The sequence below is a fragment of the Schistocerca piceifrons genome, chromosome 2 (genome assembly GCF_021461385.2).
Source record: "Schistocerca piceifrons isolate TAMUIC-IGC-003096 chromosome 2, iqSchPice1.1, whole genome shotgun sequence".
Lineage (NCBI taxonomy): Eukaryota > Metazoa > Arthropoda > Insecta > Orthoptera > Acrididae > Schistocerca > Schistocerca piceifrons.
Genome location: NC_060139.1, coordinates 196,813,929 through 196,830,612, shown reverse-complemented (window position 1 = coordinate 196,830,612; position 16,684 = coordinate 196,813,929). Strand labels below are relative to the sequence as shown.

Genomic DNA, 16,684 nt, shown 5'->3' with positions numbered 1-16,684 from the left:
GGAGGTTACGTACCTGTGCGGCGAAGGCGGCGGCGGCCTTGGCGAGCGCGGCCAGCCCCTGGAAGACGGTGTCGTGCTGGTGCGGGCTGAGCGTGGAGGGCAGCCTGCGCAGCGGGCCCGCCCACAGCTCGCCGGCCGCCGACAGCTCGCACGAGAACTGCCTCTCGCCCTGCCACAGCTGCTCCGTCAGCCGCAGCCGCGCGTCGCCCTCTGCCGACACACAGGCACACACACGGTACTGGGGCTACTACACGGTCCGTAATCACACTACTGGCCATTAAAATTGCTCCACCAAAAAGAAATGCAGATGATAAACGGGTATTCATTGGACAAATATATTACACTACAACTGACATGTGATTACATTTTTACGCAATTTGGGTGCATAGATCCTGAGAAATCAGTACCCAGAACAACCACCTCTGGCTGTAATAACGGCCTTGATACGCCTGGGCACTGGGTCAAACAGAGCTTGGATGTCGTGTACAAGTACAGCTGCCCATGCAGCTTCAACACGATACCACAGTTCATCAAGAGTAGTGAAGCGAACTGTGACGAGCCAGTTGCTCGGCCACCATCGAGCAGACATTTTCAGTTGGTGACAGATGCGGAGAATGTGCTGGCCAGGGCAGCAGTCGAACATTTTCTGTATCCAGAAAGGCCCGTAAGGACCTGCAACATGCGGTCGTGCGTTATCCTGCTGAAATGCAGGGTTTCGCAGGGATCGAATGAAGGTTAGAGCCACGGGTCGTAACACATCTGAAATGTAACGTCCACTGTTCAGAGTGCCGTCAATGCGAACAAGACGTGACCGAGACGTGTAACCAATGGCACCCCGTACCATCACGCCGGGTGATACGCCAGTATGGCGATGACGAATACATGCTTCCAATGTGCGTTCACCGCGATGCGAGCATCATGATGCTGTAAACAGAACCTGGATTCATCCGAAAATATGACGTTTTGCCATTCGTGCACCCAGATTCGTCGTTGAGTACATCCTGTCTGTGATACAGCGTCAAGTGTAACCGCAGCCATGGTCTCCGAGCTGATAGTCCATGCTGCTGCAAACGTCGTAGAACTGTTCGTGCATATGGTTGTTGCCTTGCAAACGTCCCCATATGTTGACTCAGGGATCGAGACGTGGCTGCACGATCCGTTACAGCCATGCGGATAAGATGCCTGTGATCTCAACTGCTAGTGATACGAGGCCGTTGGGATCCAGCACGGCGTTCCGTATTACCCTCCTGAACCCACCGATTCCATATTCTGTCAACAGTCATTGGATCTCGACCAACGCGAGGAGCAATGTCGCGATACGATAAACCGCAATCGCGATAGGCTACAATCCGACCTTTATCAAAGTCGGAAACGCGATGGTACGCATTTCTCCTCCTTACACGAGGCATCAGAACAACGTTTCACCGGGCAATGCCGGTCAACTGCTGTTTATGTATGACAAATCGGTTGGAAACTTTCCTCATGTCAGCACGTTGTAGGTGTCGCCACCGGCACCAACCTTTTGTGAATGCTCTGAAAAGCTAATCATTTGCATATGGTTCAAATGGCTCTGAGCACTATGGGACTTAACATCTATGGGCATCAGTCCCCTAGAACTTAGAACTACTTAAACCTAACTAACCTAAGGACAGCACACAACACCCAGCCATCACGAGGCAGAGAAAATCCCTGACCCTGCCGGGAATCGAACCCGGGAACCCGGGCGTGGGAAGCGAGAACGCTACCGCACGACCACGAGATGCGGGCTAATCATTTGCATATCACAGCATCTTCTTCCTGTCGTTTAAATTTCGCGTCTGTAGCACGTCACCTTCGTGGTGTAGCAATTTTAATGGCCAGTAGTGTACAAATAAAGATACAGGGAAAATACTTTTATTTGTAAACAACAAATATTATGCCATTTTACATTAGGTTGTTTTTAAAATAATGTGCAGTAAATGGCGTCCTCCATTGTTGACACACTGACGAAGCCGTTCTCAGAAGTTGTCCATAATTCTTCGCGCCATTTCCGAGGGAATGACAGCCATTTTTCGGGTGATTGCTCTGTTAAGTGCTTGCAGAGTGTGAGGTGAGGTTCGTACACTTCAGTTTCAACTGTCCCCGAAGAAAAAATATTACAACCTGATAAATCGGGTGACTTTGGGGGCTAAGCGACGTCCCCTTGCGAAAAACAAGACTGCTAGGAAATAACTGTCTCAAAATTTCTAGAGCTGCATTTGAATATCTCTGTGCAGTATTCATCCTACACTCCTACCAGATAATCCCAGGGCAGACGCGTGTTCCAAGTGCTGAACGCTTTGGAGATTCCTGCACGGGCTCTCTCACATGCGCCACATTTTCCAGCGTTGTTACAGTCCGCGATCGGTCAGCAGATTGTCTTCTTCAGTGCAAAACCTGGTGCTACAAAGTTTGATACTCAAACAGTTTTATTCTATCAGGAATAGAATCATGCTCGTCAGGTTCAAAAGGAATGCGTAATGTTCGGTAAATATTAATCATAAAACCACCATTACGAATATACTTAAGAAAGGCAAGTCTTCCGGCCCAAATGGTATACCAATCAGGTACCGTTCAGAGTATGCAGACACATTAGCGCCTTTCTTAGCAATAGTATACAACCGCTCACTTGACGAAAGGTCTGTTCCTAAAGACTGGAAAGTAGCACAGGTCACACCAATATTCAAGAAAGGAAATAGGAGAAACCCATTGAATTACAGACCAAATCAATGACCTCAATTTGCAGTAGGATTTTGAAGCATATACTGTACTCGAACATTAAGAATCACCTTGAAGAAAATGACTTATTGTTACATAACCAACACGGATTCAGAAAATTTCGTTCTTGTGCAACACAGCTAGCTCTTTATTCCCATGAAGTAATGAGTGCAGTCGACAAGCGATCTCAGATCGATTCCATACTGCTAGATTTCCAGAAGGCTTTTGATACCGTTCCTCACAAGCGACTATTAATCAATTTGCGTGCATATGGAATATAGTCTCAGTTGTGTGACTGGATTCGTGATTTCCTCTCAGAGAGGTCACAGTTCATAGTGATAGACGGCAAATCATCGAGTAGAACAGAAGTGATATCCGGATTTCCGCAAGGTAGTGTCATAGGCCCTCTGCTGTTCCCGATTTACATAGATGATATAGGTGATAATCTGAGCAGCCCCCTTAGATTGTTTGCAGATGACGCTGTAATTTACCGTCTAGTAAAATCATCAGACGATCAATTCCAATAACAAAATGATCTAGAGAGAATTTCTGTATGGTGCGAAAAGTGGCAATTGGCACTAAACAAAGGAAAGTACGATGTCATCCACATGGGTATTAAAAGAAATCCGATAAATTTTGGGTATACGACAAATCGCACATATCTAAGGGCTGTCAATTCGACTAAATACCTAGGAATTACAAATACGAGCAACTTAAATTGCGAAGACCACATAGACAATATTGTGGGGAAGGCGAAACAAACACTGCGCTTTGTTGGCAGAACACTTAGAATATGCGACAAACCCACTAAAGAGACAGCCTACATTGCACTTGTCCGTCCTCTACTGGAAAATTACTGTACGGTGTGGGATCCTGACCAAGTAGGATTGATGGAGGACATCGAAAAAGTGCAAAGAAGGGCAGCTCGTTTCGTGTTATCGTGCAATATGGGTGAGAGTGTCACTGATATGATACACGAGTTGGGGTGGCAGTCACTAAAACAAAGGCGATTTTCTTTGCGGTGCCATCTATTTACGAAATTTCAATCAGCAACTTTATCTTCCGAATGCGAAAATATTTTGTTGACACCCACCTACGTAGGGAGAAATGATCATAATAATAAAATAAGAGAAATCAGAGCTCTAACGGAAACATGTAGTTGTTCCTTTTTCTCATGCGCCATTCGAGAGTGGAATGGTGGAGTAGTAGTATGAAAATGGTTCGATGAACCCTCTGCCAGGCACTTAAGTGTGAATTGCAGAGTAACGATGTAGATGTATACTCCTCCACGACAAAGAAATGATTCTCACCTAGACGGGCCATTGCACCTATTGAAAATGGCAGGTATACCGCTGTCGAACGATACCTTCTCCGCATCAGTATCCCCCACGACAGCACATGAAGTGGCCTTTCCAAATACGGGAGGTCTCATTGCCGGATCCCGTATTCCAGCACCACATGATCTCACCATTTATCTACCTGTATTCTGACAACAATTATAAACTTATACGCAACTAAACCGGACACCTGCACAGTAGAAAGGCCTAGAGACTTCCCAGCGGCCGATGACGCTGCACGCCTCCCCTCCCACCAGAGTATCTTCGTATTTACAGGAGCGACTTCGAGTACGCCTGTTGCGTGCTCAGGGTCGCAATAGACATATTTTGTACACAGCAGGGAGTGCAGTTTACAGACGCCATACGTGTTAGGAAATTAACTCTTTAAGTGACATCACTAAACGTCTTGAATTACCATATGTAATTGTTTTTCGCCTGTTTCGTTGGTATGTACACTCAAGGGCCAAAGAAACTGGTACAGGCATGCGTATTGAAATACAGACGTATGTAAACAGGCAGAATATGGCGCTGCGGTCGGCAACACCTGTATAAGACAAGTGTCTAGGGCAGTTGTTAGATCGGTTACTACTGCTACAATGGCAGGCTATCAAGATTTAAGTGGGTTTGAACATGATGTTACAGCGCAGAAGCGATGTGACACAGCATCTCCGAGGTAACGATGAAGTGGGGATTTTCCCATCCGACCATTTCAGGAGTGTACTGTGACTATCAGCAATTTGGTAAAACATCAAATGTAATGCATCGCCGCAGCCGGAAAAAGATCCTGTAAGAACGGGACCAACAACGACTGAACAGAATCGTTTAATGTCACAGAAATGCAACCCTTCCGCAAAGTTCTGCAGATTTCAGTGCTGAGCCATCGACAAGTGTCAGCGCGCAAACCATTCAACGAAACATCAACGATATGGGTTTTCGGAGCCGAAAGCCTAGTCGTGTACCCTTGATGACTGCAAGACACAAAGCTTTACGCCTCGCCTGGGTCCGTCAACACCGACATAGGACTGTTGATGATTGGGAACATGTTGCTTGTCGGACGAGTCTCGTTTCGAATTCTATCGAGTTGATGCACGTCTACGGGTATGGAGACAATCTCATGAATCCAAGGACCTTGCATGTCAGAAGGGGACTGTTCAAGCTGGTGGAGACTCTGTAATGGCGTGAGGCGTGTGCAGTTGGAGTGATATGGGACTCCTGCTACGTCTAGATACGAGTCTGACAGGTGACACGTATGTAAGCATCCTGTCTGATCACCTGCATTCTTTCATGTTCATTGTGCATTTCGGTGTACTTGGGCAACTCCGCCAGCACAATGCGACGTCCCACAAGTCCAGAATTTCTCCAGGCACACTCTTCTTGGTTTAAACACTTCCGCTGGCCACCAAACTCCCCAGACATGAACGTTATTGAGCATATCTAGGATGCCGTGCAAAGTGCTCTTCAGAAGAGTTCTCCACCGGCTGGTACTTGGCTCAAATGGCTCTGAGCACTATGGGACTCAACTGCTGTGGTCAGTAGTCCCCTAGAACTTAGAACTACTTAAACCTAACTAACCTAAGGACATCACACACACCCATGCCCGAGGCAGGATTCGAACCTGCGACCGTAGCAGCAACGCGGCTCCGGACTGGAGCGCCTAGAACCGCACGGCCACCGCGGCCGGCCCCGCTGGTACTCTTCCGGATTTTTGTACTGCCCTGTAGGATTCATGGTGTCAATTCCCTCCAGGACTACTTCAGACATAAGTCGAGTCCCTGCCAAGTCGTGTTGCGGCATTTCTGTGTGCTTCTGGGCCTTACATGATATTAGGCTGCAGTAGCAGTTTTTATGACACTTAAGGATGTATTTACCACCCGATATCTCATGGTAAATAAAAATGGGTAACAAAATGGACAGGTTTATTGATTGCTATCCCCAGCAATTACATACTGACATGTGCAGGGTATTCCATTTATGTGAGTGCAGCACGTGCTTGGGGTTGTGTTTGCCGGCGATACGCAGGTCGGTCGAATGTGGCGCGCGTCTCCCTGGTTAACGCCGCCTACGCATCTCTTCGCCCAGTGTCTTTCAACCAGTGAAACAAACACACGAGTGTAACAACGAAGTCTGCGGACGCTACAATGACAAGACCGAATTATTCAATTTCCACAACGAGGGTTGATTTACAATTAAAATGTGTGTACGAAATCCACACGTATTGTCCGGAGATTGTTTGAGTAGAAGTTTCCAGGTGTTCGAATTCAGAGTCGTGAATAAATTTCCTAAAACGGGAACTGTTCATGACAAGAAAAGTAAAGGACGACGTACAGTGCTCACACACGTTGCACTCGATGATATTACTCTCCGCCTGCAAAACTGCCCTAAAAGGTCTCTCAAGTGTCTTTCACAGCAAACGCAAATTTCTTGCACCTCTGTAGAAAGGGCTGCTAAATTACCTGGACTAAGGCCCTAAAAAGAACTCTTAAGTCTGGCGATCCCGTGCACATGGCTAGGTTTTGTAATTAGGTTTTGAAACAAGTGCGTTACGGTCAAGTGGATCCTTACCTCATTATGATTTCAGACGAGGCTTGGTTCCATTTACACGGATATGTTTATTCCCAAAACTGTCGACATTGGAGCGCCGATAGACCTATTCTTCTCCATGAGGAACCCATTCACCGTTAGAAAACAGGAGTGTAGTATGCAGCTAGTGATGACAGAATAATAGTCAATTAACAGTGAGAGATGTGTGCAAAACATTTTGGAGCCGTGTTTTAATGAACTGGGCGAAAGAGAACGAAGCTTCGCGGTATTTTCAATGGGATTTCGCAAGGGCTTATACGGCCAATGTTTCATTGCACAAAACTCACGGTATGTTCCATGACAGTCATTAGCAATAACATCTGGCCTGCTCGATGCCCCGATTTAACGCTGTGCTATTTATATTTATAGGAACCACTGAAGCATAAAGTATTCTCAACAAATCTGCACACGTTACAGGAACTCAATATTCGTGAGTCAGTTGATTCAATTTCTCAAAGAGAATTACGTCGTGTGAAGAACACTTTCTTGAGTAGACGTCAGAAATGCGTGGAAAACAGTGGCAGGCAGTTCCGGCATCTCCTTCAGGAACAAGTGTAGGTACGGAATTAATTTGCATACGTTTTAAATTTAGTACTGCGGTAGTAAATGGGCAACAGGCATCTGATTTGCCAAGCAAAGGAGCGCTCGCTGCCTGCCATCTATTGCGAAGTACAAGCGGTCATCAGATAAATGGAACACCCTGAATTTCATTGTTACGACGTAAAAAACTTTTTGTGGCCTTAAGAATTAAGCATTACAGCACAGTGCATGTAGAAGGAATGTTTATGGAAATTTTGTGTTTCAGCATGGGAAATACAAAGTTACTCAAGATCAACCGAAGATACTAACAAATAATTCGATTCAAGACACTGACGATCCGTGCTAGGGAATGAAATTTAATGACATTCAGAATGAAAGTTTCGCGTAGTGACATGCCCATGGCAAATTTTGCAGAGCAGCAACAAACGGAGACACTTGCTTTTACTCTGGGACACCTCGGTGCTGCTCCTGATCGGGGAAGTCGCTCAAGACTCGTGGTATGAGCGTAAGCAATGATAATCAGACAGAAACAGAGAGTGTCATGTAGTGTAGAGGCAGCCATATCGTCACAGCAGCAAAGCCACGATGTAGTCTACATCACCATAGTGCAAGTCCACCTGCTAACACTCCATTTGTCTCAAAATAACATCATCCCCTAGGATCTGACCAAGACAGCATTAATACAATGGACATCCTATTGCTTTCCGTTTAATCTCAATATGTCGTGGTAAGATGTTTGTGGTAATGTTTCAGGAATTTTAGAGTAAATAACATCAGTTTAGCCATGGTCCAATCAGATAAATTTTATGGGAAGAAAGGCTATTATATTAAAATTTCTACCGCAGGAACTGCTGTACCAGAATGTTCAGTTTTGGTACCCGAATTTGCTGCACTAAATGCTTAAAATCATCTTTTGGGTCTATTTTAGCTCCTCTTACTTTCCATTCTCGCTAAGAAAAAATGGAGAGAAATGCAGCCATATGCAAGATACTGAATGTTGGTTTGTCTTACTCAAAAATCACTTTGAGTGCTAGATGTAGCAGGTTTTTTATCTGTTTTCTATCTGAAAATTATCATCACATATCTACATCCACACTACTACTCTGCAATTCACAATTAAGTGCCTACCTGACAGTTCATCGAATCGCCTTCAAGCTACTGCTCTACCGTTCTGCTCACTACCGGCGCATGGCAAAAACAAACACTCAAATCTTCCTATGCGAGCTCTTATTTCTCTTATTTTATTATGATGATCATTTCTGCCTAGGTAGTTGGGCGCCAACAAAATATTTTCAGACACTGAGGAGAAAGTTGGCGATTTAAATTTCGTGAGGAAATCGTATGACTAGATCAGGAATAGCACTTATGATGTATCAACTTTTCGTATTATATGTAGATCAATGTATCTGAACAAGTCAGTTAAGCTTTCCTGTTCTTTATTTCGCACATAGGTTTCATTTCTTCCATGTCCAATAAATGTTGTGTGTTTTGACTATCTTTGGATTGGTGATTTGATGTAGACCCAAAGGACAACCCACACTGTGTATTTGCTGACTAAGTTGAATTGATTCAGTACCTTATAAGCCAAAATCTGTCAGCTCCACGCAAGATTTTGAAGCTGAAACATAAATTTGCTCCAAAGATGCTTTCTATGCATGGCGGAGAGCCAGTTGCGCTCTCTCTCTCTCTCTCTCTGTCCTTGGAATATGATGTTTATTCTGCCCGTATTTATTTCGACATCCTTGCTTACTGGTACTGTTTGTACTAAGCGCGTCAATCTGCGCTTATATGTGCGTCTAATATCTCAGGTCTGTAACAGAATACTCTCGTTTTAACTTGTCTGAGTAATAGATGCGTAATTTAATATAGACATAAATATCTGTGGGCAAGTGCTGCATCATTCCTTGTTTCAGTATTTCTAAATTGTAAAAGTAATTATCGTTCTATTAAATGAGACTCCTTTTTTTTCAGCGGTTCTGGAGACCTAACAAAAACAAGAATAAAGTGACATAACGTTCGTTGTCATTTGTAGAGAGACACTTCGCAAAAAGATACGACCAGAGTACTAAAAACGATGACCGAGACTTTCGACATAGAGCAGATTCATTTGATTTTCCATATAACGGTATATAAAGGGACCTATTGGCACCTTCACCAACATGGAAGTGTGTATTTTGAGCTGGTATGATGATCAGACTCTCTGCAGCTAGCCGGCCGAAGTGGCCGTGCGGTTAAAGGCGCTGCAGTCTGGAACTGCAAGACCGCTACGGTCGCAGGTTCGAATCCTGCCTCGGGCATGGATGTTTGTGATGTCCTTAGGTTAGTTAGGTTTAACTAGTTCTAAGTTCTAGGGGACTAATGACCTCAGCAGTTGAGTCCCATAGTGCTCAGAGCCATTTGAACCATTCTCTGCAGCTGAGTTAAACTCGCGATCTGACGAGCTGCTAGCAAGCCACCCCACTCTAGACGGCGATGTTGTCTCGAACGTATCGCAGAAGCAGTATCTGCGTGAGAGCGAGTCTGAAGTCTAGACATTAATTTTAGGCCAATCACAGAAATTGCATACATTATGCTCTATCTTGGCAACAGGTTCGTTTGGAAGCGTTGCGGATACTATGCAAGACTGTTAGTGGTCGATAAGAGAATTTTTCACATATGTTAGCCAGAAAAATTATTCCTTGGGAAAAATGGAAACAAGAAATCAAACTATCAGAAACAGATCAGGATTGTGAAGCTATTAGAGGAGATGCGTTTTGAAATAGTACCATTTCAAGAAGGAAAGAAAAAGATAGCTACATTGTGGTAAAATTTTTGCGGAATAAGCACTGTTCAAGAGAAGTGATATTTGAAAAATAGCCAGTTAAATTATGGACAAATATATGGTGGTCAGAAGTGCTTCTTTCACCAGGAAAGGTTTAAATCTACGGTAAAAATGAAGTAGATAAATATCTGTTGTACAGACAAGTGTGACAAAATTAAGTTTTGTAGCAAAGAAAATACGGATGGAAACTTTAAAATTTCAACTGCAACAAAGTAATTAGAGTGATGAAAGGGCTTTTTTTGAGGAGGGTTGGGGGGGGGGGGGGGGGGCGTCATCAGTTTTCTAACTGGTCTGATGCGGCCCGCCAACACTTCCTCTCCTGTGAAAACCTCTTCATCTCAGAGTAGCACTTGCAACCTACGCCGTCAATTATTTGCTGGATGTATTCCAATGGCCGGCCGCGGTGGACGTTCGGTTCTAGGCACTTCATTCCGGAACCGCGCGACTGCTACGGTTGTAGGGTTCGAATCCTGTCTCGGGCATGAATGTGTGTGATGTCCTTAGGTTAGTTAGGTTTATGTAGTTCTAAGTTCTAGGGGACTGATGACCTCAGATGTTAAGTCCCATAGTGCTCAGAGCCATTTGAACAATTTTTTTTTTATTCCAATCTCTGTCTTACTCTACAGTTTTTGCCCTCTACAGCTCCCTCTAGTAGTATGGGAGTCATTCCCTGATGTCTTAAAATATGTCCTATCATTCTGTCCCTTCTCCTTATCAATGTTTACCACATATTCCTTTCCTCTCCGATTCTGCCCGGAACCTACTCATTCCTTATATCACCAGTCCAGTTACTATTCAACATTCATCTTTAGCACCACATATCAAATGCATCGATTCTCTTCTGTTCCAGTTTTCCCACAGTCCATGTTTCACTACCATACAATGCTGTGTACCAAACCTACATTCTCAGGAATTTCTTCGTCAAATTAATGCATATGTTTGATACTAGTAGAATTCTCTTGGCCAGGAATGCCCTTTTTGCCAGTGCTAGCCTGATTTGATGTCCTCTGTCTCTGTCCGTCACTGGTTATTTTACTGTATTCCTTAACTTCATCTACTTCGTGACCATCAATCCTGATGTTAAGTTTCTCTCTGTTCTCATTTCTACTACTTCTCATTATCTTCGTCTTTCTTCGATTTACTCTCTGTCCATATACTGTACTCATTAAACTGTTCATTATGTTCAGGACATCATGTAATTCTTCTTCACATTCGCTGAGGATGGCTAATTCTTCAGCGATTCATTGATATCCTTTCACCTTGAATTTTAATTCGACTCGTGAGCCCTTCTTTCATTTCCATCATTGCTTCTTCAGTGTATACATTGAACGTCGGGGACGAAAGACTACATCCCTGTCTTACACCCTTTTTAATCCGAACACTTCTTTCTTGGTCTTCCACTGTTATTATTCCGTCTTGGCTCTTATGCACATTGTGTATTCCCCCTCCCCCCCTATCTCTCTATAGCTTACCCCTATTCTTCTCAGAATTTCGAAAATCTTGCACCATTTTACATTGTCGACAAATCCTGTGAAGGTATCTTGCTTTTTCTCTAGTCTTGCTTCTATTATCAGCCGCAACGTCAGAATTGCTTCACTTGCGCCTTTACCTTTTCTAAAGCAAACTGATTGTAATCTAACACATCGCCTTCTTTTCCATTGTTCTGTATATTATTCTTGTAAGCAACTTCGATGCCTGAGCTGTTAAGCTGATTGTGCAATAATTCTCGCACTTGTCGGCTCTTGCAGTCTCCGGAATTGTCTGTCCACTATACTTTCAGTAAAGTATGATCCAGACTCATACATTCTACACACCAACGTGAGTAGCCGTTTTGTAGCCACTTACCCGATGATTTAGAGATTCTGATGGAATGTTATCTCTTAAATTCTAGTATTGGATCCTCTACCTCTTCTAAATCTACTAGTGTTTCTTCTTGTATCGCATCAGACAAATCTTCCGCCTCAAAACGGGCCTTCAATTTACTCTTTCTAGCAATCCGCTCTCCACGCACCATTTAGCAGTGGAATTCCCATTACACTCTTAATGTTACCACCCCTGCTCTTAATTTCACCGATGGTTGTTTAGACTTTTCTTAATGCTGAGTCAAAACTTTCATCAATCGTTTCTTTTTCTATTTTTTCACATTTTTCATGCAGCCATTTCGTTTTAGCTTCCCTGTACTTCCTAGCGGATTATTTCTCTGTTCCCGAATTTTCCTGGACATTTTTCTACTTCCTTCTTACATCGATCAACTGAAGTATTTCTTCTGTTACCCATGGTTTCTTCGCAGCTACCTTTTTTGTACCTGTGTTTTCCTTACCAACTTTGTGATGCCCCTTTTTAGAGATGTCCATTCCTCTTCAACTGTACTGCCTACTTATCTATCCCTTATTGCAGTATCTATAGCCTTAGAGAACTTTAAACGTACTGCGCCGTCCCGTGGTAATTCGATACGTATCGAATGAAATACAGTGTAAAGTTTTGTGGTGAAAAAGGACGCGTGGCAGTGACAGTAGTATCAGAGAACGTAGACAGTAATGTCAGAGATTATTTTAAATTTTCTCTTTTATTCTGATTCGGCAGCTGCGCGCGCGCACGAGAGAGAGAGAGAGAGAGAGAGAGAGAGAGAGAGAGAGAATGGCTCAGAGGGAGAGCAAACGCTCAGAGGGAGGAGTGTTAGTGTGACGTGGAGTGAGAGAAGGGGAGGGAGAGGGGGATGAGGGTAGTGAGAGAGTAAGAAGGACGGGAGGTAGGGAGAGAGAGGGAATGGGAGTAGGGTTTGAAGGTGGGAGGGTGAGGAGGAGAATTGGTGGGATAGGAAGTAGAGAATAGCTAGTTGCGTGGTTGCGCGGTGCGAGTGGGAAGAAGGGGGGAAATAAGGGGGGGGGGGCGGGTTTGGAGAGTATGGAGTAGAGCTGGACGGGGAATCAGAAAAGGAAAATGTGTTGGATTGTAGGGATAACAACAGAAAATGTCAAATGAAGAGGTAGACAATGCAGCTGAGACTAACCAGCTCGCTCGCTGCAGGTCCAGGGCGGATCGATGAGCAGGATGTCGCCCTCGAGCAGCGAGACGTCGGCGTTAGGGTCGACCGAGGCCTTGGAGCCGGCCAGGCGCAGCCGGTACTCGCACAGGCCGAACTCCGTCAGCACGGGCGCCGCCAGCTGCAGCACCAGGTAGGGGCTTGTCGCCGGGAGCTGCAGCAACACGACAACGCCCACTCTGTCAGTCACACCGGCTGGACACAATAATGTCATGTTATGAACTAAATCTAACGTGGGGTGGAGAATATAATTCACGCAAAAAACCTCATGTTTGTGTGAAACCAACCACCAAGACTGTGGCAACTCCAAAAAATGTAAATGGGAGCAGTATCTTCCTCGTATCATATATAGGTCGTTCAACACGTAACGGTGTTTACTGGATAACCCGTAAACTGAAATAAACCCCGCACACCCCGTGCAGTAACTCGCCTATACAGAGTGTTACAAAAAGGTACGGCCAAACTTTCAGGAAACATTACTCACACACAAAGAAAGAAAATATGTTATGTGGACATGTGTCCGGAAACGCTTACTTTCCATGTTAGAGCTCATTTTATTACTTCTCTCCAAATCACATTAATCATGGAATGGAAACACACAGCAACAGAACGTACCAGCGTGACTTCAAACACTTTGTTACAGGAAATGTTCAAAATGTCCTCCGTTAGCGAGGATACATGCATCCACCCTCCGTCGTATGGAATCCCTGATGCGCTGATGCAGCCCTGGAGAATGGCGTATTGTATCACAGCCGTCCACAATACGAGCACGAAGAGTCTCTACATTTGGTACCGGGGTAGCGTAGACAAGAGCTTTCAAATGCCCCAATAAATGAAAGTCAAGAGGGTTGAGGTCAGGAGAGCGTGGAGGCCATGGAATTGGTCCGCCTCTACCAATCCATCGGTCACCGAATCTGTTGTTGAGAAGCGTACGAACACTTCGACTGAAATGTGCAGGAGCTCCATCGTGCATGAACCACATGTTGTGTCGTACTTGTAAAGGCACATGTTCTAGCAGCACAGGTAGAGTATCCCGTATGAAATCATGATAACGTGCTCCATTGAGCGTAGGTGGAAGAACATGGGGTCCAATCAAGACATCACCAACAATGCCTGCCCAAACGTTCACAGATAATCTGTGTTGATGACGTGATTGCACAATTGCGTGCGGATTCTCGTCAGCCCACACATGTTGATTGTGAAAATTTACAATTTGATCACCTTGGAATGAAGCCTCATCCGTAAAGAGAACATTTGCACTGAAATGAGCATTGACACATTGTTGGATGAACCATTCGCAGAAGTGTACCCGTCGAGGCCAATCAGCTGCTAATAGTGCCTGCACACGCTGTACACGGTACGGAAACAACTGGTTCTCCCGTAGCACTCTCCATACAGTGACGTGGTCAACGTTACCTTGTACAGCAGCAACTTCTCTGACGCTTACATTAGGGTTATCGTCAACTGCACGAAGAATTGCCTCGTCCATTGCAGGTGTCCTCGTCGTTCTAGGTCTTACCCAGTCGCGAGTCACAGGCTGGAATGTTCCGTGCTACCTAAGACTCCGATCAATTGCTTCGAACGTCTTCCTGTCGGGACACCTTCGTTCTGGACATCTGTCTCGATACAAACGTACCGCGCCACGGCTATTGCCCCGTGCTAATCCATACTGCCAACTCCGCATTTGTAAACATTGCACTGACTGCTAAACCACGTTCGTGATGAACACTAACCTGTTGATGCTACGTACTGATGTGCTTGATGCTTGTACTGTAAACAATGAGTCGCATGTCAACACAAGCACCGAAGTCAACATTACCTTCCTTCAATTGGGCCAACTGGCGGTGAATCGAGGAAGTACAGTACATACTGACGAAACTAAAATGAGCTCTAACATGGAAATTAAGCGTTTCCGGACACATGTCCACATAACATCTTTTCTTTATTTGTGTGTGAGGAATGTTTCCTGAAAGTTTGGCCGTATAGGGAAAGATTTGGGCGAAGAGCACGTTGAAACATTACAGATCATCTAATGTGTATTACGTGCTTAGATGTGCAAATTGTTAGCATTTTGGCTCAACTACACAGAATAAGTAAGAGTAACGCCAGTTGCGTTTTGTATATAAGAGAAGACAAACGAGTAACGCCAGTTACCTTGTGTGCGTAAGAAGCTAAGCAGTGGGTTTCTCATTCAGAAATATTATTTTAATCCTGTTTGTTTGTTTGTGATAAGACCGTATTACACCGCACACGAAATTTCACGGAGACCGAACGGTGACCTATCTTGATTTCCGTTTATCGATCCTGCAGCTATCGCGATCCTGCAGCTATCATGCGAAAATGGAAACTGTGGTTTTAGCAGGGCCGTACCTAACGCCGTGTCCGATCTCAGAGGATCTGTGTGACCAGCGCCAGAGAGGACAGATACATTGTTTGCTCGACCTTCATTTCGCACAGACACTTCTAAAAATACGATTTCTTGAAGCAAAACAATACCCCCACGGGCATTTATTTATACATATATAAATAAAAATCAACTGCCGCATGGAAAGATCATCACTTGAGAACGGCTCGACCGATTTTCCTGTTTATTTATTTGCCAACCGATTTACCCATTCAGTTTGACTTCTATTCCCAATAAAGTTTCCGTTTACAATAATAATAAAGTTCGAGAGAAAGGAGGAGGAGATGGACACTGAAGGTGGGAGTATATGGACAGAGAGTGTATGGGATAGGAGGTCTACAGGGAGCAGGGGGAAGATGATGGGCACAGACTGGGGATGGGGGAGGGTTGGGGGTTGTGGTAACGAAGAGATGAACAAAGGGAGGGGGGGAGGATAGAGGTAGAGAGAGAGGGACTGAGAAGGAGGTTAGGATGTAATTGAAATAAATATTGTAACTTTATCATAAGTTGCACTGAGACGTATCTATTTTTTAGTTTCGGACATCTGTGTCTATTTTCATACCATCCCTGCTGTAAGATGACAAATGCAGGCAATAGCCCACTGTCAGAAACTGCCCCTGCAGTAATCAAAGAGATATATGGCCGACTTAACAACAGCGGAACTGTTGTTTTGTAACGCTCGTCTTAGCGAGGCGGTCAACAGCTTATTACGGAAAATACCTCATTCCCTTTCATACAAAGTATTCCGACGTCAGTGCCCAGTGTCTACTCGTTTATTATGGGTTCCGAGAGATATGTCGATCTGATTGTGAGTCTGTGAGGATCAATACGAGCCGGAAAGTCTGTGCGCCACTATAAATAGCTCCCCAATGGCCAGTAACTCCGCCGTGCATACAGACGATTTAGGCGGCTGTGGAAACATTTAGTATGCGTCGCTAGCTTGGCTGAAGAAGGCGTATCCCGCATCAGCCTGAGTTTTAGAGTCATCCGTATAGATACAAGTACACCGTGGCCAATCTCTGCTAAGGAATTGTTCCAAGTCGTGATTAATTTTCGTCTCCGTTCTGAAATCTGAAGGCGACACCGTCGCTGGGGTGAAGAAAGTACCAACGGAAAGCGAATATCCTCCTATCTTTGTGTCAAATTTGTACGCACGCAACGCCAATGCTGTCAAGGCATTGAAAAGTGCAAATAATGGTCTTTAAACAGCCGCTCTATAGTGA

General features: G+C 44.7%; 2 protein-coding genes across 2 annotated transcripts in view; both read right to left on the bottom strand.

Moving 5' to 3' along the window:
- LOC124775245 overlaps positions 1-6,140 on the bottom strand; it is a 107,818-nt gene extending 101,678 nt beyond the window's left edge. Inside the window, exons 1-2 of the mRNA XM_047250083.1 lie at positions 6,137-6,140; positions 14-210 (exon numbers count right to left, since the gene is read on the bottom strand). Of these exons, the coding sequence (XP_047106039.1) occupies positions 14-210; positions 6,137-6,140 (201 nt within the window). The remainder of the gene's footprint in view (positions 1-13; positions 211-6,136) is intronic.
- Positions 6,141-13,019: 6,879 nt separating this feature from the next.
- LOC124775244 overlaps positions 13,020-16,684 on the bottom strand; it is a 364,434-nt gene continuing 360,769 nt past the window's right edge. The window contains exon 2 of the mRNA XM_047250082.1: positions 13,020-13,211. Coding sequence (XP_047106038.1) covers positions 13,020-13,211 — 192 coding nt within the window. The remainder of the gene's footprint in view (positions 13,212-16,684) is intronic.